Raw genomic sequence first — 25,753 nt, forward strand, 5'->3', positions numbered from 1 at the left:
TAGACTACTGAACATTACCTGAGGTTACACCCCTTATGAAAGCCATGCGCTTTTGTGCTGTAATTTTCACTTTTATGCCAAGACTCCAAGATGACCTTGAGACAGGTACAGAAATCCCAAATATTAATAAACTGTCAAAATTGTTGTAAACATGGAATATTTTTCAACTGTTAGGAAAAAAAACCAACAACAAACATGGTCAAGTAAATGCTGCTCAACTGGACTAGTAAGAAACTTGTCTGCAGATGTGCAAAAAAAAAGGCAGAATACCAGAAACTCTTCTTTTTCCAAGAAGAAATTCTTAGCAAATGCCTGTTAATCAGTGACAGAAGCAGAAGCAGGAGCAACAAAAAGAGCCACAGTCAATTTGGATCAAACTGCAGTTACAGGAATCCTGGAGAGAACCGAATGCAAGTTTCTAACAGTAGCTGGGACCTGTTCTCAGACAAAACACTGCTAATAGCAGCTCTGCCCGGGTAATAAGCTCCCAGTATCCTCTAGTAACTTGTCACCTGAACCTTTCCTTCAGGCGGGCTGTGGTTTGGCTGTCATTTGGACATTTTAGAAATCGGTTTTAATGGCATTCTCTACAGGAGCTCAACACATATTTCCCATTTAACTCCCAATTTTGAGATTGGCACTAACGTACATCTATAAATGGGCCTTTACAAGAGACATTTAAATAGTACCTATTTTCTCCACTCTGCCTTCTTTTAAAGGAACGTGCTCGGCTTACATGTGAACACACACCTACGGTTTTCTCCAAGCAACAGTGATGTGTAGCAGCCAGCAGTCACACCTGAGGTGAGTGAGCGTACACTGTGCTGCTCAGAGCTGGAAAGGTAAAAACAATCATTTTGCTGTGAGATATCTACTTGTTTTAGCAACTGAAATCCAAACACTGCAATGCTAGGAAACAAAAACTGGTTGCATAAACAAAAATGTAAATGACAGAAGATTAATAACTAAACCAAAAGAAAAACAGAGAAATGGATAGCACAATCAGCAAGATATACATTCATTTTAAATCTATTTACTGTTAATGCTCTACTGATACTATTTCAAAAAAGAAATGGGTTTAAAATTTAAAAGAAATAGCTTGTCACTTTCTTCACATTGCCAGTATCTTTTCGTAAGGGAGTTATCAATTTCAATATCTAATTCAATTTCAACTGAATTAAGTATTTATCAGTTTTCAACAACAATAACAAAACCCATAACCAAACCAAATCAATTATGTTATTAGAAATCATACAAAAAAAACACACACACGCACAAAATAGAACTGAAGAAGTTACTGTCAGTGAACACCTGCATCCACTCGCACACAAGTGAATTATACCTGAATGATCAGATCATGTCTAACACACAGGGAACTAAGCAAGAAAACTACAAATGTCACAGCCTACAAACAGGTTTGGAGGGGTGAAAAAGACAATCACTGCCTCACCTGGCCTGCTGAGAAGAGGTTTTGGGCTGCTGGAAAGGCACAAAGTTCGTGCTCACCCTTCCAAGCTCTATATCCTCTCTGACCTCCCTGTTGTCATAGGAGAGCACCAATTCTAGACATCTTAGGGATTATGAAAGCCAAATTTTTACATACATGCCACATATCAGAAACCTTTTAAGTGCTTTAATGTACTGCCACCTGAATTATTTGTTACAGTTTGCAATATATATACACGATCACACACACACATTGTGTCACGTCACCCCGATCCACTAGGAATTACAGTAACGCTACATATGAGCCAGCTGAGGTTACCTTTGAGGCTGAATTATCATTATAAAAGAAAAATGTCATACAACAGCCATGAATTTCCATATGCCTCATGTCTAGGGTATCTTGATCTGACTGATCTTAAGCCAAGAGGCTGGCTCAGTTTAAATCTGTGCAGCTTGAGGGCTGCTCCTGTTTACAATCAAGCTACCTCTGACCACGTAAGCCATTCCATCAGCTGATGGAGATCAGCTTCACCTTAGAGAAATGTCCCCTATATCAAGGCCAGAGGACAATAAAGGCACTGTAATCCCAGATTGCCAATTTATGGAGTTACCTCATTAGATCTGAGCCCAAACTGTTGCTCACAAGGCAAGAGAAAGAAAGCACATTGCAACTACAGCGCAAGGAAGAGAAACAAGAAACTTGAGAATGTGAGCCAAGTGTAAAAAAAGCAGTAAGAAAGATTACTTGACTCAGATATAAGATTGCTGGACCACAACAGAAATGTGTTTAGTTAGCACATCTTTTGGAGGATTCAGCCAACCTCTCCCTCAAGAGATGGCTCTAAAGGAGAGGAGTGTTACCCTCTTGTTTTGTGGCAGACAAGCACATTGATTGTTGAGCAAATATTTTTATGTAACCACATGCCCCTCACAGAGGACATGCTTGGGACGATAAGCAGGGCTGCTGCACTCGGCAGTGAAGAACTACGAGATCCCACAGAAGAAAGAGTAAAAAATAATATTTTGCCCAGAATAACAGATACTTCTTTATCTTTTTAGGCCAACTGAGGCTGCAACACCCTGCTATTAGCTAAATCAACTTCGATTCAGCTTTAACCTGTTTGCCCGCTCTAGACCTGGAGAGGATCTGGAGAGTGGTAGTAATAAAAAACTCTTATGTCCTTGTAGATGAAGGTGTTGGGTAGTACAAGATGGGATCCTTAATTGCTAACATGCGTTTAAAAACAAACAAACAAAAGGAAAAAAGCCTACAAAACTGACGGATACCATGAAGAAATACATCCCCACATTACCACCACAATGCTGAACTCATGTCAACTTCTAAATTACTAGGTAACACTATAATTGCACTTAGCTACAGTTTTCTAAAATATACTTTGTGTTTAAAGAGAGAGATAAATGAGAAGGAAGGGAAAAAAGGAAAAGCTGTTAAGGCATTTTAGCACCTCATCCATAACTATGACGGCCTCAGCAGATAGAGCCACTAAATCTCACAGTTATGAGACGATACCTCTGAGCAAAGCTTATTTCTAGAGCACTCATCATCATCAGATCCAATTGCCGAAGCGATTCAGAACACACTTAATGTTCTAATCTACTTTTTCCTTTCATCCACAAGTGTGATGGTCAGTGATGACAGGGTAGGGAAATAGAAGAAAAAGTGTTTTATTTGAAAGAGAAAAGAAAGCATAATTTCAGAAGTGTCTAGATTCTTTTCTGGGCTTTGCTAGGTGATTCAAACTAGTAACAAAACAAGCAAAAGGAAAAACCACCCACCACGACCAAAAATATCCACCAAACAACCAGTAGGATTAATTCTGTTAATAATAGGTGAATACACATAGAACAAAGTTTTCAAGTTCTATGCTTACAGCTGCACACAAAAACATGTACACAAACATATGTATTACATGTATATATTATATATAAAGTATGTATATATATGAATGAAGTCAACTTTTCATCTTTAGCATGACTAGTTTTACCCCCCAGACACATCGAGAACTTTGTAAGCAAAGACATGTGAAGTTCAAATCACAGCTCCACCTGAACTGTACTGTAAGATCTGGGAAGTTCGTCATCCTTTACAGCAAGTGCAGTAAAACCATTCTACCCTGGCAGCCAGCTACTGTGAAGGAGTTAGAAAATAACAGGTACTAAATCACGCAGTGCTGAGAATCTGATGGCTGCTTGCCTATCAGTATAAAGAATTACAAGAGTACCTGTTAGGTATCTTGCAGAAGAAAACAGAGGACACGCTTCTGTTACAAATATTTCACTACAGCCATGGATTTAAAGTACACATGGAACTTTTAAAGTTGTTTTACAGCATCTATTTTTATTTGTTCTTTAAGTGCTACCGTTGCAAAATCAGCAAACACATCCACAAAAGCTTCTTCCAGGATGCAGCATGTACAATATCAGTCACCAACACTGAGTTTTGAAAGGAAAAAAATGCATCTGTTTTAACACACAGAAAAATGAAGAAATCATCAGTTCAACAGATATTCCTTCTCTTGTCCCTTCCCGATCTCACATAGCTTTACCAACCGAAGTAACTGCAAACCTTTAATTAATGATGCACTTGAGGCATTCCTCTTGCTCCCCACAAATGATGGACCGAGGTCTGATGAAATACATTACTAATAAGCAATAACGAGGCTTGATTTTTCTCTTATTCAAAGACAATCCTCCTGCTTTGATCAGTGGAAGCAGGTCCAGTCACTTCTGCTCAGCCTGCTTTAGTAAAATGCTGTACGTTAAAAATCACAACTGTACCAGGCTGTGTGGATTAATCTCACATGAAATGGCCTGATCCTAGTCTCACATTGGTGTCTTACAATCGATTTGAAATTAAAAAGGAACAAATACATACTTAAGTAGTTGTTAACAAAACCTCGTCGGAGGTCGCTCACCTACTATCAAGCTACCAATACACATTTCCAGAGCTCAATTTCAAAATTAGCCTAGCAAAAATAGAAGAGTTACGAAAATGTACCCGCATCCTCATCTGCGTAGCCAACACTTATAAATATAATGGTCTTCCAAATTAAAAATTACTTTAATTGAGTTAAGAAAGCTAGCCTGTGGGGGTAGATATAGACTACTGAAAAATCACAGTAGCTTCTGTAACACCAGCAGCTGCATCAGAACCGGCAGAAACAACGTGTTTCTAAGTTTAGGCTGACATTGTCTCCCCGACTAACTGCTCTGCCACCTAACAGCCCTGCTGCGATACACGTTGCAGTTCAGATGGCAAGAGATGCAAAATCACGCACCCGCTTTCAGCACTGCGAAGCACACGTTGTACGGACGCCAAAGGGGAGAAACAACCAGTGAGTGACCCGGCGTTATCTAAACGACACCGGGTACTTTAATTGCAATCGTATTGCGGTATTCCATTCGGGACACGCGGCTAGGTCAGCCTGTCGGGTCCCCAGTCAGACCACAAGTTTTGCTGCCTTTCGGCCCACCCGCAGAGTGCCACCGAAGTTGCCAGCGGCGGCTCGGCTCTGGGCGCACTCGCAGCCTGCCCTGGGCACTGCAGCCCCCGGCACCGTGCTCCGAGGGCAGGGAGCGCTCAGGAGGCAGCTCCGCCCCGCAGAGCTGCGATTTCATAGCTGCTACAGCACCGTGACAGCCCTTCCCCGGGATGCAGCGGCTGCTGGTCCTCCTCGCTCCTCCGCCGCCGCCCCGGCAGCACCGCTCGGGAGGGCGGCAGGCGCTGAGGGGCCGACCCGCTCTTTGTTCTTCGCGGGCACAGCAGCGAGCGCACAGGAGAGCCCGCTCCACCCCAGCCTCCCCACACACACACACCCCACAGCCCCACTCCCGTTTCCGCGCCCCGACCCCTCCGCGGGAGCCCCGCGGCGATAATCGCGGCCGACTCCTCCTGTCGCGACAGCCTCCCGCTGCCCTCAGGGGCAGCACGGCCGGGGCCGGCGGCCACCACCCCGCCGGCACAGGTGCCCCGGGGCCCTGCCCGCCGCCGCCGGGCCGCAGGTGGAGGAGGCCGGGGCCGTTCCCGGGGCGACCTCGCCTCCTAGCGCCCGCTCCGCGCCGCGCCGGCTCCCGGAGCCCGCCGCCCTCCCGCATCAGGCCCGCACCGTGACCGAGGCGGGGGGCACAGCGCTACCGGCCCGGCCCGGCCGGGGGAGGAGGACCCGAGGCGGCCCCTCGGCCGGCGGCCCCCCGGCCCCGCGCTCCCCGGAGGAGGCTCCCGCCGGGCGGCTCCGCGTTACCTTTCGAAGAGCAGGCGGATCATGAAGATGCAGAAGGCCAGGGGGAAGGCGAGGTAGAGGTCCTCCGCCTGCGGGAAGGAGGCTTCCTCCGTGCTCTGCAGGTCGGCCCAGGTGACGTTGTGCGGCAGCCAGAACCGCTCGTTCCAGAACCAGGCGAGGATCCCTGCCATCTTTGCTTTGTCTGCCGCGGCGCCCCCCGCTCCGCTCCGTTCCGCTCCGCCGGCCTCCCTCACCGCGGCTGCCGGGGGGAGGAGGACGGAGCCGTGCGGCAGCCCCGCCGCGGACACTGAGACGGCTGCTGCTACCGATACTGCCGCTGCTGCTGCTGCTGCTGCCGCCGAGCGCCGCGGCTGTGCCGGTTCCCCGCCCCGGCCGCCCGGCGGGGACAGCGGCCGCCCCGCCTGTCACACGGCCGCGCCGGCCCCCATTGGCTCCTGGCCGCTTCCCGCCGCCCGCCGTTACGCCGCTGCTCCGCCGCCGCCTCGGGGCCGGGGCCGCCGGGTGCGCGCCGCCGCCTTCCCCCCCCCCGCCCCTTCCCCCTGCTGAGGCAGCCCCCAAGCGGCGAGCACCGAGGGGGGTCCTCCCTCCGCTCCGAAGTGCCGCTGGGTTTGCACGGGCCGGTGGTCGCCACGGGCAGCCCCCCACAAGCCCCTTTCTCAGCCCCGCGAGCCGCGGCCCCGCGGCCGGTGGCACCTCAGAGGGCTGCCCCCGGCACTGAGGCGTTCAGGCGGGAGCCCGGCGTCCTGGCTGAGAGGAGCGGCCGCGGCATCTCACGACCTAACCCCGTTAAATGAGGCACGGACGAGAGTGTCTGGGAGCACAGCGCTCAGCAAAATCAAAGCTGAGGTGAGGGCTATGGCTTTGCGTTCCCAGATAAAGAAAATCTTACTGTCTTTACGTAGGTTTTCACTTTCAGTTGCTTATCTCGCTGCCCGCTTCCAGCAGAGATGAGTTACGAGAGGAAAATTATAGTTGTCTCCACCAGGTTTTACAGAAAAGGTGGCAAGCAGGCTTTAGCAGAGCAGTGGCCTCTGGACTGTAGGCAGGGTGGTCTAGGCACAGACAAAATTACCCCAGGTAGTAGGTGTACATTATCCCTACACCATCAGTGTTTTCCTGCCCTGCCCCACTTTATTTTTGTTGGTCTCAGTTTTCACCCCTGTATCATCACCCCCCCCCCCTCCAGCTGGCTACCAAATACCAAGAGAAGCTGAGTGCTGTGCAAGGTGAACTCCAGAATTTTATCATCCTGGTTGTAGGTTTTCTGCCAGCTTGCTCTTTTTCCCCTGCTGACTCTACTTGTCTTTCCTGAAAAACTAATTACATAGCTCCTCATCTGTGTGCTGACATTTCTTTGCTGAAGAAAACTCCAAGGTAAACACACAACACCCTCACACTGTGAAAAATGTGATATCGATTTAACAAAATTAACCATGTTTGGATATGGAGAGGATTTCCATGCAGGACATTTGGGGAAGTTTCAGGGAATGTTTTGGCAGGTTGGCTGATGAGCCGTGCAGGTGAAATCTTCCACTGGGTGTTTTTGGCTTATTGCTAAGCCAACATCCCATGTGTCTGTGAAGTTTCTGATTCATTGCTTCTGGTCACTCCTAGATGAAAGCTTTTCTTGATGAAAAGCTCTTCAGATATAATTTTAATAGCTGTCAATATGCAGATAACCATTTGCTTCATTAACGATAATTGGATTTAAGGCAAAGTTAATTTTAATCAGAAAATTGGTATCATTATTCAGCATCTAAAGGTTGACCTGTTTTTTTTCAGCACATTTCAATATTCCGATCAGTTTAGAAGTGTATTCAATATTTATGTCTGTTTCCAATACAATGAGATAGCTCTTTCCCAGACATTGCAGAGGCTCACGGGCTCTGGTACTTGGCATTGCTTATGTACAGATACAGGAAAGGAACGAACGGATCTTTGCAAAGTGAGCCTAGCAACAATAATAACATGATGATGAATAAGAGGTTAATTCCTGCTGAACAATTAGTATAATTGACTTTTGTGTCAGAGTAAAATTATTTCAGGGCAACAGCTCTCTAAGCCTATCTGAAAAGAAATGGCATTTCTGAAACATTTGGGAGGATGACCAATTAAAAGCTTTTAATTGCATTCAAATTGTAGCAGCAATCATGTAGAAGAAGCCAAGAGGGGACTATGGAATGAGAACGCCTGAATCCTCTGCTGTGGAGGGAGATATTCCTGGGAGGGGCTCAACAGCAACCCTGATATTTTAAAATGGGTAATAGCCACTTTTATTATTTAAAAAAAAAAAAAAAAACATGCCATGGTTTATTTGTTCATTTGCAGTACACAGGAGTTTGTTTTGCACCTCTAAATCTCTCTGAATGAATTTGGTAACATGTATTTGTCAGCACCACTGCATCTGTGCCATGCTGCTGGCCACCCGGAGGAGTTCCTCGGCCAAACCAGGAAAAGCTGCAGCAAAACCTGGCGATACTGTTGGGGCACTCAGCAGCAGCGTGCCTAGTGGGAGGGCCGAGAGCTGGATGGTTGCTGTGTGGCCGCTCCTCACCTGCATGGGGAACCGGGAGGACCATGGACATGTTTGGATGTGGCACCCCGAGGCATGGCCCTGGGCTGTCTTTCTTCTGACTGCCTGCTGGTCCCAACAGCCATGGGGCTTCTGGTTTCTTGTGCTGTTAGTTTTGTCGGCTTTTCTAGTGATTTCACCTAAAAACTAAAACCTCATGGATGGAGTGGCAATCTTCATTATGAGATTTATGCTGGACCATTCAAATCAGTCCTGACTCCTGTATGGGTTTGTTATTAGTCTGAAGGGATCAGTGTGACTTCACCTGATTACCAAATGATGTACCCTGAACTCAAATCACTGTCAGAGCTCTGTGTAATTGGGCTTAAAATACATCAGTACAGTAGGTGCAGTAAGTGTCCCCAGGTTATATCACTTCAGTCTTCCTTTTTTTTTTTTTTTAAATATTGGCAGACAAGCAAGTTTTGACACTTGGGGAAACATGCAATGGTAATTAGTTTGACTGTTGTGAAAAGATTTATGGACAAGTAACTGTAGTTGAAAGAGTGGTTTACATGCCACAGGAAGGCTTGTGCATTGTGCTGGGCTCCAATTTGAGTCTACCTGAAGCAGAACTGCTCTATGAGGACTGATCAGAAGGAAAGGAGGAAGCAGGGATTGCCTGAGTCACTTAATGTGTCCATGCTTCATTCTTCTCCATTGTTCACTTTGGTTTGTCTTCCTGCTGTAGATTTAAAGGAAGTGTGCCAAAGTGTACATTGTAATTATGATACAGTCGTAGTTCACTATTTCAATGTTGTGTAACCACCGAAGCTTATGGTAAGCTGAACTGGACCCTATTCACACTAGGATAGGAGTAGTTAATCTTCTGCACCAATTTTGACTAAGTTATCCTGAAAGAAAACTTCTGATTTGTTTTACACAGCCGTGGTTTTATCTCAGACAAACTAGATACACTGCATTACACTTCCACTGGCATTTCAGATATATCTGCTTCATGCCTACTGACGCGGCCAGGTTTGAGCTCCAGAGTCACATTATGATTTACTTAGTAAAGCGAATTTTCAAACCTTCAAGCAGTCAACATTTACTGTTCAGGTTATTGGTACACGGGTACCAGGTACACAGAGCTGTACAGATCTTGTCTTATTATCTGGAGATGCTCTGGGGGACCGCAGACTTCCAGTAGTCCAGCCTTACTTTCATGTTCAGTAAAATCTGGGAACTGACTGATGACACAGTTGTGCCTGGCTCTACAATGAGCATGGAGCCTGGAGTCTGTGCCAGCTTCACATCAGCTGTGAGGGGACAGACAATCTCTGACAACTGGAGACTTAATCTGGCACAAAAAGTAAGCTACTTCAGTGCTAAGCCATCAAAATGTTTACAGTGGATTTGTGTTGACAGCGTGAGTTTTTGTGAGATCAGTACTTCCTCTCTCGTGTCTGCAAGCTTTGCTCCAGGCCTTGCAGCCTGAGTTATCCAATGCGTTATCAAGCTGAAGTCCTGAGAACTCCAGAAATAACCCTCAGAGCTAAACTCACTTCTTTATTGATCATCTTCAGCCAGCTTCCAAGGTGATATTCTGTCCAGAAGAATATTCACCTGGTCATCTCATTATTTTTTTTCCCCTCACAAAGCTGTTTTTAATGTGGTTGTTTCATTAGTTATCTGTTAACACTTTGTGTTCACACATGAATGAAGCTCTTGCCATTTAGTATTTGGTTTAAAGACCCCATATAGATGTGAATTATTTGCCTCAGAGCTAGATGATAGGCAACTTGCTGGCAATATATTTTTGTTTTCTTATTACATCATTTTTAATTTCATCCTTATAAATTTTGCTGTACTTATGTCATGGTTGTACAGGGAGACCTGAGGAGAATATTGTTTTCAGCAAAAGTACACATTTGGGTTGACTGAAACTATTGCTGAATTCATGCTAATTTATCAGATAAGCATTTTAATCTCCCCAAATCATAACATATATTATTCTGACATTTTCAAGTCAAAGCATCCATTTTTCATTTTGTAATGACACTGCAAGAGTAAGGTTATTTCACTTAAGTGAATTGGAAGCAAAATATAAATCAAAGGATTGGTTAAAATCGGACACATCATAACTATATGATCCAAGTATACCTTTAAAGCTCTAGATAGCCATTAAACGGTCCCCTAGCTGTAGTGACAATGTCAAGGCTCTCAAGATTGAAAGTCATGCATTGTTGCACATGTCAGCTAAATGGGAAAGGTACCAGAGAACTAGTCCGATAACTCAGCGGCCACACTCCCTGATGGAATAACTCAAGTGCTGACCATGCTCTGTTGTGAATATAGCAACTTACTGCATCCTGTAAATGCAGCCATAACTCTATAAAAGGAAGATGACACCATCTTGTCTCCTCCATCACCAAGGCATAGCTATAGTTGGCACTGACACCAAATTACTTAGGTACAGCTTTAAGCGTTTTCTGAATGAGACCTATAGTACTCTATTTCTCCTTTCTGTTTGGAGTTATGGAGAGGAAAAAACAGAGAACACGACCTTCAGGCTTCCCAAGCTTTGTTTCTGCCCCAGTGCATGCTCTCTCTTTGGCTAGTTCATGCTGGGTTACTAGTCAACAGAAAAATTGGAACATTTTCTCTACCTTGATTATAAAAAAGGGATGCTTCTTTATTCCTCCAATAAAGAAAAAGCACAAACATAGTTTGTCTGCCAGATCTGGTATCTAGGTTTAAAACTATGGCTTTATATTATTATATAAAACACTTAAATAGCTTGATTTAAGTGTTGTATTTAGACCTTATCCAGTGTCATCATTTTACCCATCCTAGCAGGCTGCACTCATGCCTACACTCTTCCTCAAATGGGCGGCTGCAGCCCGTTGGTGTTCTCTCGAGCCTTTGTTCTCGCTCACCAGCTGGAGCCGCCATGCACCCGCTGGACTGGCCCAGCAGAGCAGGCGAGCAGCTCTCTTGTGTCCATGCACAGTAACACAGACACACCAGCAAAATCTCTCACTGATTCCTTCAATTCATTCTCATCCACAACGCGTTTTGTGATAACTAGTGGCTTATTTAGCAACTTATTGATTAAGGAATCAAAACATTTGTGTCAATCCAAGCATCCAGCAGGAGAGGTGAGAGGACTTGTTCACCTGCATAAAGCATTCACCCACATTTAACGTTGGTGCGGCCTCACCTTGAATATGGTGTACGCTTCTGGGCTCCCTGGTATAAAAAAGGATGCTCTGGGACCATACAGAGGAGGGCAGCAAAGCTGGTAAAGATGCTGGACGCATCTTGTGAGGAGAGGCTGAGGTCACTTGGATCATCCAGTCTGAAGAAGAGGAGGGTGAGAGGTGCCCTTGCTGCTCTGCAGCTCCCTGAGGAGGGGAAGCGCAGAGGGAGGCGCCGGTCTCTGCTCCCTGGTCACCAAGGGCAGGACGGGCACAGACAGCAGAGCTGTGCCAGGAAAGGGTCAGACCAGACATGAGCAAAAATTTTTTCGCTGTGAGGGTGGTGAAACACTGGAACAGGCTTCCTTGAGAGGTGGTTGATGCCCCAAGCCTGTCAGTGTTCAAGAGGCATTTTGATAACATCCTCGAGAATGTGCTTTAACTACTAGCTCTGAAGTGGTCAGGCAGTTGGATTCGGTCTTTGAAGCTCTCTTCCAACTGAACTATTCTATGTCAATTTTTCCTCACATGAAAATAGGAAGGCTGCAGAAATAATGTAAAGTAGAGGAAGAATGAGTATACCAGTTTGTGTAGTAGGCCAGTAAGCATCCTCATTTGGAAGCAGACACGTAGAGGAATCCAAATGAATTTGCCCCAAGTCATACTAGTAAAAGAGCAAATAACATCAGCCATCCATCCTGTACTCACAGACTGTAACGTGTATGAGCTAGGAAGCATCAGTGTTGATCTCAGTGCTCTTCTGTTTGCAGTAAGGGAAGGAATTCCCAGGGAATTTAGCATAATCTGGATAATTAATGTTGGACACTCATGAAAAATTCACTACATTCAGTAGCTACTACTTCACTGCTTAATGTGTAAACTGAACACTGAGGAACCAAGTGTGTACAGAAGGTCCTTGGCCAGAAGAGCTGGATTACCAGTTTCTTAGTAGACTATAAAAAAATATCACAGCAAATAAACTGGTATATTTGTAGTGATGTCACATGACATCTCAACATTAGTCATGTGTCTCTGAAAGCTCAAGGAACAATACCAGAATGGAGTTTTGGGGATATTTACCAGAAGGATAAGGCGAACTTAGAAAAGTTTTTCAAGGCTTTACCATTTCATAGGGCTCTGAATGATCCACTAAAATTGTTTTATGGTAACTTTACTAAGAATTCATTTATCAAAAACATATTTGCAATGCTGTCTTTTTAAAACACTTGAAACATCAATTTTTAAAAAAAGAGAGAACAGCCACCAACAGCAATGATTTTTCCTAGACCTCCATTACTAAAAGCTTTCTTATTTTTAAGAAAGACTACATTTTCTGAAATAATATTTAGTCTTGAAAGGGTTGAATTGGCTCTATTGCTTGATGATTATTTTGTATTTTTTCTATTGCATTTCACACCAAGAGAGATAAAGGGAGATATTGGCAATTTTGCATTGACTGTTTACTTTTGTCTTGTGCAGGGGAGAATACCAGTGTGATTAATGCTCCTCCTACTCTGCAACATGAGGTGGATTGTAAAGCGGGTGCATCAAAGACAGACAGACATACTCACAGGTTACCATGGGAGAACGCAAAATTGGTGAGGTGAGTCAGTACTTCTTCCCACAAGAAGTACTTGCGAAGACATCCTGTTGTAAGCTTATAGTTTGTATACAGTGATCTAACTATATAGACATTCTACCAAACAGGATTAAAAGTGGTTATTAGAAATATTTCATTAACATAACCATTTGTATCTTACATATATGTAGTGTTGAGATTTATTTATTTTAAAGGAAAAATTCAAAGCCTATGAGACCTTTGTCTCTGTAGTTAGAGTTTCTAAAAGAATATTGTACTGAGGTAAGAAAAAAGTGACAAAAGAAAAAAAAGTATTAAACTTTTTATACCATTTGTGTACAATCCACCTCTGAAGTCAATGGCAGTTTTGTCTCTGACTTCAAGAGGAAAACTATCAGACCAATAGAAAAGGCAGTTAGCTAAGCTCATTATCTTGTTTGTCATCAGGCTGTTGCTATTTTGCTTTATCTGGAGTACATTTAAACTTAATACAAATTAGAAACAAAACAAATGAGAAAGCTGTTTTGACTGACTGGAGGTTCTATCAGAAAACTTTTTCTAGAAACTGACCTGAACGAATTGAATATGCCAATAAATCCACTTTCTCGAAACAGAACTTTTGCAGGGGACATTGTTTCACCAGCAGTGGAACACATGTATTATTTCATTAATTTCCCCAGTTAACAGCTGATACTGCTGAGGTTGATGGTCTTGATCATTCCAGAGGAACCAAATTCAGGTATCTAACTATGTGCTTGCTGATCAGCACTGCTGCAAAACATTTTTGTGCTAGTGCTGCCTCCTTACATGCTGGCTTTTGTTACAGTTTTGAGGAAGCCTTTACTTCTGCACAATGAAGGGGGCCAGGCTATAATTTAGAAACTTTACAAACAGAAATTGTACATTGGAAACCACTTTTTGTTAGCTAACCATGTTCATAAAGAAACCAAAATAAATACAGCTGCAAAAGCTCAGGAGCTTCCCTGGTGGGTGAGGTCTGTATCAAGACAGCTAAATTAAATAGCAGTACTCCAAACTGAGCACATGAGGGTAGCTGAATAATATCAATTAACACTGGCAGGCTTTTTTTTTTCTTTAAATAAATCAAGATTTTTTTTTTCCAAAGTTTATTTTCAATCAAAACAATAGCTGTTTCTTGGAAAGGATACTCATTGGAAGGAAAAAGCAAACAATGGTATCACTTGATGTTAAACAACCTTTTAACTAACATGTTTATCAGTGTCATTGTTGGCTACTGTTTATCAATAAAAGAGGTTTTAATTTACTGAAACCCCAAGTAATTAAACCTCAGGAAGAAAATGCTGCTTCTAGAAATAAGACCTCATCATAAAAACAAATAAATGAAATAATGCAAACCACAATGCACTCATTTCTGACTATGCATTTAGGATATCAACAGAGGATGAAAATCCAGCTGGCTAGGGCCCAAAGCGTTGGCGGTGGGTAGGGGAGGAAAGGGATTTAAAGGGAGACAGTTTAAAGTAAGGAAAATGTTATCTTTCTTTATCCTGTTGCACCTTCCAGTGGATTTGATCACCAAGTACAACCCATTTTTGCTCTGCCCTCCAGGGCAAATGGGGAACAGAGAGAAATGTTCTGACATGATGCTAACTGAACCTGAATCACTCACATGAAGGCAGTTCTCTCCTATCTCATCACAAGTTCAGGTTCATCAACACTTTGGAGCCCAGTTTCTGCCACACATGGAATTGCACCACTGTGGTTCAGAACAGGAAAAAAAAACCTGCAGCTGTTATGAGTGGCAAACTGAGCTGAGATGGGTTGTACCCTGCTGGCTGGGTCATGGTGGGAATTCTTCCTGTACCAAAGCAGGATCATAACAAGCTCTATGAGGCAACTATAGAGGAAGGCAGGTAGCCCACTGTAGCAACAATTTCAAACACACAAAAACTCTTCACATGAGCGGTCATTCAGCTGAGCCAGACACACAAAGCAGTATGATATTGCAAAATAAACTACTTGTAGTGTGCTCATCTTTAAATAAATGCCACCTCTTTAAATCAGATTCAGTCCTTTATGTCATATTTTTCAAGTCCTCTAGAACACCATCTAGGGATGGGGGAAGTTCTGTCATTTTATCAGTGTGCAGTTTCTAGATTGACTTTTCACTGTGTGGTAAAATCAACACTCCCCTGGCATGTTATTTTGGGTCATATACTGCACCTTCTATTACATGGGTGTTTAGATCCCATTGAAGTCTGTCAGGAGGTAAAGTCACAATACAACTGCTATAATCCTCTGCTTCTTGCAGAATATGTAAGATTTTCTTTGTCCTATAGTACTATGTTCACTGTATTTATTTTATCACAATAGTATTTCATAAGTCAGTCTGAAAGCAGAGGATCCAAACAAAGACTTAGGATTAAAACTTCAACACGACTTGTAAGATTTTACACTCTACAGTATCTTGACTCAGCCTCTGTAGTATTAGAAAAAGAAGAAACCCCCCACTTCAGAAGTACTAACGTTTTGTTAGAATTATAAGCAGACAGCATTTACACATTTAAGTTTTGATGACTTTTAAAATTAAAGTTAGAAAAATACCACTTCCCCTTCGGTAAATTCAGACTTATGTTTTGCAGGAACCATTATGCAGTGTAGTGCAAACCCAGGAATTAAAAACCGTAACACTGAGCACTAAAAGTGCAAGCGTCTGCAAGGATGGGCTGAGTTAATAACAGTGTGGATAGTCACCATGTGAGGGAGCACTTAGTGTCAATTTGTCAACTCCTTTTAACTGCAGTTGGCAGCAGCAATTTTCTCTTTTTTTTTTTTTCCTTTCCACCAATCAATAACTAAAAAGACCCAGCAGTGAATGCTTTGCAGGTGTTCTTTTGTAAAAAGAGAATATTAATTAGGTATTTGAATCACTAATTGCTGTTTATTTCTTTGACTTTCTGCATCAATGATTTTTTTAAATGCTTTCCTTTTCCAGACTTCTCATTGCTTCCTAAGCCATTTTTGTTTCTCCCTTGATTGCCTCTCCTCTGTCCTTTCCTATGTATGTGGTCATTTTTCTGCTCACTTATTATTCAGACTCAACATTAACTAAATATAAGCTGTGAATGTGTGTATATTTTTACTGCAATATTATTTTAAAGGGTTAACAGGCTTATTTATTAGTGCACTCATATAATTATGTTCTATTTGGTTTCATGCTGATTTGATTACAAAATCAGCCTAAGAACTGAGAGAAAACAGCATCAAATATATAGGCAGAGGCTGTTTGGAACAGGAATTAGGAGGCTACTAAAATATGCTTTCAAATTCACTCACCCACAAATATCGAAGATAGTTGGCGTGTTTACCACAACATTCTCAGCATGTTTAGTCATCTAGTAAAACACAGCATGGAATGAAGCAAATGCAAGCATGAGCAAGGATTTCACCAATGCCAGTTGATTTTGGAATGACACTCTAAGATTTGCAACTTTAAGGATGGAAAAAGGCAGTGGCTATAAGGAGACCATATTGCTGAGGAGATACCTTTGTGTTTGAAAAAGAACTTATTATTCATTCTTTATCTACCTCAGTGCTTGCAGTTTTTCCTGCAAAATGCTCAGATACCAGAGAAGAGGAGCAACTGAAAGGACCATCAAGAAGCAGATTTTTTTTCTTGTTGACTTCAGAGGAGCACAAGGCAGCAACAGGGAAAGAAGTTCATGCTCAGATGGCACCTCTGACTGGCTCTGGGGTCATGTGAAGCAGCTATGAAGGGAACTGCACTTGATAGTGGCTGATTTAAGGATGATTTATTGTCTGCCTGGCAGGAGCAGAGATCAGCATCTTGTCTGAAGTGTTACATCACATACCTTAGGAAGGGCCACTTCAGATGCTATTTCCCATTCTAGTAGCTTAAAGCAACAGAAGAATAACATAGCCCAGCACTTGAAGTGAGATCTGCTGGTGTAGCAATTGGCAGTCACCCTTTCTGGATCTGGCCATGCCATAAGGTTGGGTTAAAGACACAGTATCATGATGGGGGAAGCTCATATGTTAATAGAAACTGGGACCCAAAGGTTGCTGGGGAGGCTAAAACTAATCTGTTTCCACCTCCACCTCCCTCCTTGTGCCAAGGCTACACAGACCCAGCTGACAGTGTGGCCACGTTAGCTGTATGGAAGCACTGTAATCAGAAACAACATCTACCTTAGATTAGCACTTAATTGTTCTGCTGTCACTGCTTAAATGATAACATGTTTCAGGTAAATACCATGGCTTTATCCAGCAATTCTAATACAGTCTGTTGGCAGAAAATTCTGTTTTCCTCTCATCTTGTCTGTCTCTGATAACACCTATCAGGATGGGCATTGAGGAAAAGATTAACAGCCTTTGCCTTCTTTGGATAGCTATTAAGGGCCTTTAAAAATAAAAGTCTAATACAAAGATACTTCAGTGATTTTACAAGTAGAACAAACATCTCTGTACATAACTCAAACTACATACCTATGCCAATCTCATCCCACTATTATTTTCCCTGCTCCAGTAACTGATAACGATGCAGAAGAGACTGCCTAGCAGCTTTGGCTTCTGAGTTTGCTATTTTTCTAGACTTAATATTCCTAATCTTTAAATCCTATGACCTTCTACTTTTAATGTCATTTTGTTCTTAAACAGATGACTCTAATCATCTGCTTCTCAGCACTTGCCTAATCCTATCAATTTTTCCCATTAAGTCACTCGATGTATTTCCCTACATAGACCTGCAATACTATTGTTAACTGGGGACTCCTAAAGATCCCTTTTTTACCGTGACTCACTGCCTTATTTCCCAGCACACTGATTCTTGCCTTTTCCATTATTTCATTCAGCTATAATTTTCTAAATCTCTTTGGCATCAGGACTTGTTAAAGGAATGTTCTACACAGTTAAAGACCCTTCCTGCTTAACAAAAGAGCTATATTTGAAGAGGTGCACGAAGAGTGTAAAATTTAAAATATTTCAGCTGATAGGGACAGATTTCTCAGCTAAAACACAGTTTAGTCATCTGCAACTCTGAACAGCCATATAAACATGCTACTGCTTTTGAAGTTTTCCTGTTGCCTTAGTGAAACCCTACTGCCTCCTTTAAACTTATTTTTTTTGCACAGAAATAGTATACTGCTTTTTTTTTCCTCCCCACGTACAGATGAAAGTCTGCATTCCTCTTTATTTCAAAACTAAACATTAAAGTAATTGCATAGAGAGAAAGAATATCATAATGAACTTCTTTACCAATGCAAGTCTGCATTACTTACAGCGTTCACCACAGGAATCTAATGCTGGCTCTGAAGTGTCTCAAAGCCTCTGCTAGCATCCCTGTCTCTCTGACACTCTTGAGCTGTGTGGTAATGCTAGTAGCCACATCAGGATTTGAGCAATTTCAGATTTCCTCATAGCTAACCATGTGCATCCACAGCTCTCATTTGCCTGTCTCCAGGGACAGTTGTGTACCTCTGAAATACAAACCAGAAACAAAAGATGCATGAAAATTTATGACAGTCAACAGCAACTGGAGTCAAAACAGTAGACTACCTTCACTGTTTGCCCCCAGAAACACAGAAAACAACACTAAAGCAAGTACTTCTGTTTCCTGTAAAAATATTTTGGTTGTCCTATCCTGAACTATGCTTCTGTCACTGCAGACTGGAGCCTTGACCTGTCCTTCGCAACTTCAGCCCCACACACAAATGGGCATCCTCCACAATCCTACACAGCATCTGGTATTTCTGGGCCAGCAGTCAGGAAAGAAGAAATCAAAGTGTGGAAGGGCTGACACTGTGTGGAAAGGAGGAGACAAAATGCATATTCAGAAATGTGCAATTAAAAATGCACAAGAAGTATGAGGTAGAGAGCTTGTTAGTTACCTGCTTTGGGATTTTTTGCTTAACTGGAAATGTATTGCACACAGGATGGCTGTGTCCTGTCCTCCAGCCCCCAGCTTATCTAGCCTGGCTGGGCAGCCCCTGCGAGTCTGAAGTAAGAATCAAGAAAGCGTAAGCTATCTGTCCTAATTGCTCGAGAAACAGATCCAAGACTGGAGATAAGGGATTAATAAAAAAGAGGAAAGGCACTCCACTGGTGAATTTATGTTAATTAACAGCAAAGTAGCTACGGATACAATTTTCAGGTCATTGCATCTTTGCTATTCCCAAGGCTTACCATAGGGATTTAATAGTCATCTATCTTGCCTGTGCATTGTGAGGGTTAATTGGCATTTTTGCATCAGCTATAATTTATTAGCACATTTCATATGCTATAAGAGTCCTTAAAAAGCATTAACAGCTTAGAAAAATGGTAGTGTATAAATAAGTTCTGAAAGTCATACTACATTTAAGCATTCATTCTAAAGCACTCAAAATTTCAGCAATAAACACCTAAAATCCGACTTTCTAAGAATCAGCAAGAAGACAGACCAGAAGCTAAGAAAGACTAAGCAGCTAGAGGAAAAAATAATTGCATGGCTGCTTTGTTATGCCTGAGGGTCCCAAAAACCTGAGATCTACTCAGAGAAAGATTTTTTTAATGTTACTACTTTTGAATTCTTTTTCTTCCAATGCCCTAACCTGGGAGGGAGCCAGCTGCCACTTACCCCACAGCCAGGACAGACAGAAACCATCACTTTATGACTTGCACCTGATACTTCTGTAAGGTCCCTGAATGGAGCAAAACACAACAACCTTGGGGGGAGCTGATCCCCAGTAGTGCCCCAGGAACTGGGAGCAGAGAAGGGGACCTGAAGCATGAGAGGACCTATTGCCCATGCTTGTCACCTGCTGAGCAGTAGTGCTCATAGTGGGGGGTGTGCTGGGAGATGCAGGGGGCCTGCTGGCTTTTGCAATTTATGATGAAAGAGGAATACGGCAATTAGGGTAAACAATTGCAGTCACACCCTTCTAGGGAAAAATGAAGGCTGCAATGCCACCTGTGTGAACATGTCAGGAGGGAAGCATACCCCAGGCATGAGCAACAGCTGCAGTCCACGTGCTGCCACCCTTCCCTGTGGTTTTGAAAGGCACAAGCGGAGCTCACAGTCATTAACCTGGGTGAACTCTTAGAGGTATCATTACGCATATAAGTTCTGTTCTGAGACAGGTTCCCAAGGGGAAAAGTTGTTTTACTCCAACTATTTCAGATACGTTCATACAGCAAAGACACGATCTCCTCCTGGGGCATTCCTACTGGCTGTAAAATAGCACTCAATTTACTAAGGTATGTGCAACATCTACCATATGCTACAGTTAACCCAAGGGCCAGATTTTTAGGAGTTCATTCTACAAAATTGAGGCTGCAATTGGAAAAAAAAAAAAAAAAAAGCCAAACTGTCATCAGACTAGCAACCGGATTCTTGGAGGAAGGTGGCAGACTGGAAATGTATTTGTGATATTGGGTAACTCCCTGAAAGCCTGAAGGATCTGGCCCCACCTGTGAGACAAACTCGCCTCTTTGGACATGTGGCCTCCTTGCACATGCTCTGTGGAGGCTGGAGCTGGAAGCTGTCAGCTTTCTGGCATGCAAAGTGTCAGGCAGTGGCATGCACTGGCAGCCAGATCCCATCCGTCTTGCCAGGCAGGGAGCTAGGAGAAAGGGATACTCCAACATGGAAAATCTTTCATCCTACTTGGCAGCTGGTATCCTTATACACCTCGTGGCTGTGCTTACTCCACTGAGACTCTACTAGAGAAAGCTGTATTTTAGCATGCTCTGTTTACTAACACCTTTTTAAATCCTAGTGTAAACGAAGCTGTTAGAAGTTTGCAGTCATTAGCTGGTTAAAATGACCTCTAGCATAAAGCCCAGGGTCTCACTTGACAAGCTAACACGTGATAAAGCGCAGGCTGTCATCACGTGTGAACAAAAGCAGTTACTGGGTGATGGTTCACCATTTAAGTGCCACATTAAGGATAATTATAACTGGATGAAGTATATTTGTTTTTAAATAATCGATATGTTTTCAAACACTGTTGTTGGCAGAGCAATTTGTATTCTGATGTGTTTTAATGTGAGACATCTGAAACACAAGTGGTTTCAAAGCCCCTTCCTTCTCCCCTCGGCTAGCCTGCTCTTCTCTAATGGGTTGCCGTAGCCTCCTGCCCTTGTCCCTCACCCTGCGCAATAGAAAGCAACCCAAAAAAGAACTGATCTCCCCATGGAAAAAGCATAAATGTGCCTCAGAAATTCAAGTACCTAAAGCTCAATTTGACATGTTTTTTTTACGCAGGCCTCTCGTGACACTTTGAGGCTTCACAAAATTTACTGCACATTACCTACATACTGGCAGAACCGCCTCTAACCTTTATGCCCGATGTATTACAGGGACTGTAGGAAGAAACAGCAGAGGCTTTGGATCAGACTTTATTGCTGCAGGAGGCTGAAGCAATGCCCGTTGAGTCAGCCCAGCTGAGAATCCAGCCCAGAGGTCTCGGGGCAGGTACAGCTTCCTTCGGTGGCCTGGGAGGAGGCTGGACAGCTTTTCCCCTGACACATAGCTGTACAGGTCATAGCAAGCAGGACTTGAAGGAGAGTCCCAGCCTTGTAAATTCATGTCTGAAATTCATCATCAGACAGATGCTACTTCAGTATTTTACATAACTGCAATTGATTGATTGCCAGTTCTTTTGAGGCATTTAATACATTTGCAAAAGATAAGGCCAAGAGCTTAATTTTTTCATGTGTCCCAGAACAAGCCAATAACTTGGCAGCTGAATCAGACCCAGGGCTCAATTCATCTGTCAGCAGTCAGCACAAGGTATTTCAGAAGAGTATGTAAGACCTCTGCAGCTGTCAGATGATGGAAACAATTTGTCTTTCACTCTCCCCCTACACATGCTTTAGATTTCTTCCTAATCTGCTGGAGATTTTATGAATCCCCCCAAAGCTTAACACCCTTCAGACAGCTTTGTCCATAGTTACAACTCTGGATATTTGTTATCCAGTGACACTCTGACTATCATTTGTCAGCCTTCATCATTCTCCTCATGACAGTGAATGCAAAGGTTATATTAGGTGTCCAGTGTAGAGGCTCATTATTTTTGTATCCCTATCCTTTAATTTAATTGAATGTTGCCTTGCTCTCATCTACAGAGGTAGTATAGGTGGAAAGCTTCAAGATAGTTCATAATATATTTTTTATCTACCATGCTCTTATTTATCTTTGCATTAAAGCAAACAATCCTTAGCTTTTTTAATTTGTCTGCATAGGAGAGTTTTTTCCATTCCCTTGATTGATCATCTTTTTCTGATCACCACCTCTTCCAGAAACCACTCTAATGAGCTCTGTGATATCCTTTCTGACATGGAATTACAAAGACCACACAGATGATGCTGCAGTGTCAACATAAACAATACCAATATACATATTGTAAATATAAACAAAGCAATGATTTTTCCTATCACAGGGTATCTGCCATGCTTTTCTTTCCCTGTAATGACTTGTTTGCTCTTTTGGCCACAGATAACCCATTGAGGATCCTACAGTGATGCTTCATTTTAAGTTTTAAATTAGTTTGGACTCCTATGAGACATATGATTAGTTTAATCTTTCCCTTCCAATCTACAGTAGATGGCATATCTCAGACTGAAAAATTATTTGGTCCTATGTTGTCTGTTCTGTTTAATCTGGGGAATTTAAAAGAGACCAGGATAGGTGAAGCATAATTTTAAAAAATTGCCTCTCTCTTCATAACCTGTGCTTTATTTTCCTGGATAATTTCCTAAATGACAGTCTTCTAGATAATTTCAGCTTCTTTGTATTGCTGAAGCAAATTGGGATGATAAAAAATAAACATCAGTTTCCTTAATATATATATATTTTTTCCACATTTATGCTACAGTTTCTTGGTATTAAAAATACAAGAAAATTGTGGGTTTGGGGGTATTGTTGGATAAGTTTTTAAAGCAGTTTTAATATATTCTTTTGTGGCAATACAGAATAAGCCCGTTTGCTGCAGTTTTTTTAAAACCTTATTTAAAATTTATTTAGGGACCCCAGCAAGTCAAGTATATTTGGTTGAGGGTAATTCAACCTTTCTTAAAAAGCAGATGGCAAATAACTCCTTAATAGTTACCTAAATTGAACATAATGAAGTTGCTTTACTAATATATTCATAAAAATATTTTGATGATTTTGGTACCACCAAATTATTTGGGCATATTCTCCCTTTTTGATGCTTCCTGGACACATCAGCCTTGGCGAGTCTTCAGTAATGCTTATGTGAACAATATGATACAAGATTTCCTTGAAGCGAAGAATTAAGTGTTTTGCTCTACCCAGAATGAAGAATTCTGTAGTGCTTCTCATCATGAATACACTATGAAGTAGTCGTAAAACAGGGTTAGCAAGGCTGCCTAACAGCTGGCCATATAAGTACATGTGTTGGAGGACTAAGTTCCTTAACAGTGTTCATTCTGGTTTTCAAAAAATGACTTTGTTTTTTATTTCAAGCATGTTCCACCGCCCCCCCTGAACTCAAAGATTAGGGAGTCACTTAAATGCTTGCACGCACTTATTGCTGTGTACAGAAGAAAATCTGTAAAAGCATAGAGAAATGATTACTTAAGATGTGAGGATAAGAATGGAGACTAGAACTAGCCTGAGAACCAAGAAATAAGAATTCATATCCTTATGTCTGCTGAAGAAACACAGCGTGGTCTTAGGCAAATCATTTCACATTGCTGTGGTTCTGCTTCCTCTCCAGCTGTAAAATGGATATTTTTAGTCTGCAGGACAGGAAAAAATCATGAAAATACAGTAATTAACATTTCCACAGCAAATAGATACTGTGGTTGTATATACAAAGCTGGCAGATATCTTTAACTGACTGTCACCAAGATTATTGGTAATTAGGCTTAAACTTTGGATCCCATGTGCATCCAAACCAGCTTGGTCTGGACAGAGTTGAGGCATTGGTTCTAGCCCAGTCTCTGACATTTTCAGAGGAGACAGGACCTGGCAGCTCAGCTCTTCTACATTCTTAATCCACCCCTGTGACTTGCCAGGACAGCCTTTAGATGCCCTTCTCTGACTGGCAATCTGCTCCGTAGGATTGACCTCCTACAATATTAGCCCCATGTAGTAACTCATAACCTTCAGTCATACAAGGTTCATTGATTGTTAGCAACAGCAGCTACCTAGGATACGTGTTAGAAGCAGCATTACACCAAGTGAAATTGATGCAAATAAAGCCCCCATGTTCCTCCAGAAGCACATACTCTGGTTAAGTCTGTGCTTACCTTCCTTGTGAGCTGGATCTACTGATTTCCTTGGAGGAGCAAACTCCCAACACTGCCCAGCAGCAATCAGCTCCTGAGAAGAAATGTACCTCTAAGAACAGCTCCTTGTGCAAGCAAGTTATTACCTGCTCTAAACCAGTTTAGAAAGGGATCTTCCTGCAGCCAAAATTAGGATGTTTGTGCATGCCTAAGTGCTCAGACCAAGGATGATATTATAGCAGCTGTGATTCTGAGTGCCTCAGTGAACTTTGTCACCAGGAGCAACTGGGACGGTGATAGCCATATGACTGTAAGTAGCATGGGGAGGTCTCTCGTTCTGGTGTTTCTCTTGCAGGTATTTTTAGGGGAGAAGAGGGGAATTCTGCGGAGATCTCTAGAAAGGTGGCGTTGGTTCTGTTGTCACTCCTGAGCCTTCCATGTTTGCAGCTCCACTGGCCGATGCTTGTCAGAACTGACCCCACCAAAGTGAGTTTGAATCAAATACAGTTCCTTCAGAAGGAGCTGTTTCACATTCTTCCCTTTTTTCTTCCTCACAGACTTCCTGCACCACCTGCAGGCAATGCGGCTGTTGGCGTCACTGCCAAAAGTCACTCGGGAGCTTAATTTGCAAAACTGATGCTGTTTGACTATAAGATGCCAAATATGCATCAACAAACAGCTGCTTGTTTGCCGTGATCAGCCCTGTGGCTTTGAGCACCTTTCATGCTGCCCATGGTATAAAAATGGTATAACTGAATTATAAAGAAGGGTAATGGGATGGCAATGAAGGAGCTGCTGTTTATGAATTAGAATCCTCATTCCAAGGTTTTTTCAATATGGAGAAGCTGCCTATGGTGTTGTTTTTTCTCATAGGAGAAATTGTCTTCTTATTAGTTAGCAATGATTTCTATAGTGATACGGAGTGGCTGGACAAATAGACTCAACTGCAACCTAACTACAGCTTGTTGCAAATTAAAGTCCCTCAAACAGTCAGCTCTCAGAACCAGGTCCTTCCTGGACAGTGATAACGGCAGGGAAGGCTGCCCTTCAACAAAAAGGACATATCTTTGAAAGCTGGACTGAAAAAAAAAAAAAAAGAAAGAAACTTCTATCTGGTTAATGACACTTTCTTAGAAGCTTTCTTGCTCACCTTGCTTGATTCTCCTTTTTTCTAAATATCTTAGCAGGAAGCAACACTGACCTTTTGACATATATTTAAACAGGAAACCAATTGTAGTTAATCTTCCCTTTCTTTATATTCTTCAAGGACAAATATACTTTAGATGATATTTAGCATACCTTAGCATCCCTTCAACTTCTTGCGTGTTCATTTGGTTTGTTGATTTGTAGGAACAGTGTTTATTTTTCACGTGTGATAAAACTGTCTCAGATTTGATCATCATGTCAAAAACTCAGAGGCACAATACTGGTCCCAGATGGATTATTTGTTTGTCAGTAATTTGAAAGAAAAATGCTATTAAAAATAAGACTCGGATACAAATTGATGAGATGGTATATCAGC

The 25,753-nt window shown here is 42.5% G+C and overlaps 1 protein-coding gene and 2 long non-coding RNA genes across 7 annotated transcripts in view; 1 reads left to right on the plus strand and 2 right to left on the minus strand.

Moving 5' to 3' along the window:
- The window catches only part of CERS6 (ceramide synthase 6), a 123,664-nt gene extending 117,640 nt beyond the window's left edge, over nt 1-6,024 (minus strand). Inside the window, exon 1 of one of the 2 annotated variants that reach the window (XM_048061374.2) lies at nt 5,709-6,024. In XM_048061374.2, coding sequence (XP_047917331.1) covers nt 5,709-5,878 — 170 coding nt within the window. In that variant the 5' untranslated portion in view covers nt 5,879-6,024. The remainder of the gene's footprint in view (nt 1-5,708) is intronic. The other variant, XM_048061375.2, reaches the window with a different exon arrangement.
- Nucleotides 6,025-6,228: 204 nt separating this feature from the next.
- On the plus strand, nt 6,229-23,049 carry LOC106029959 (uncharacterized). Of its 2 annotated transcripts, none has more exons than XR_001203445.3 (3): nt 6,229-6,554; nt 12,900-13,023; nt 21,337-23,049. It is a non-coding gene; the product is annotated as an uncharacterized lncRNA (long non-coding RNA). The 2 variants fall into 2 exon arrangements; XR_007162432.2 differs by lacking the exon at nt 21,337-23,049 and adding an exon at nt 16,575-16,706.
- On the minus strand, nt 16,983-20,192 carry LOC106029958 (uncharacterized). Of its 3 annotated transcripts, XR_001203443.3 has the most exons (5): nt 19,794-20,192; nt 19,613-19,676; nt 18,888-18,994; nt 18,605-18,798; nt 16,983-18,476 (listed from the first exon to the last, which is right to left on the minus strand). It is a non-coding gene; the product is annotated as an uncharacterized lncRNA (long non-coding RNA). The 3 variants fall into 3 exon arrangements; XR_010832386.1 differs by having other exon boundaries at nt 19,613-20,189; XR_010832387.1 differs by having other exon boundaries at nt 18,680-18,798; nt 19,613-20,188.
- Nucleotides 23,050-25,753: the final 2,704 nt, after the last annotated feature.

This window comes from Anser cygnoides, chromosome 6 (assembly GCF_040182565.1).
Source record: "Anser cygnoides isolate HZ-2024a breed goose chromosome 6, Taihu_goose_T2T_genome, whole genome shotgun sequence".
NCBI lineage: Eukaryota > Metazoa > Chordata > Aves > Anseriformes > Anatidae > Anser > Anser cygnoides.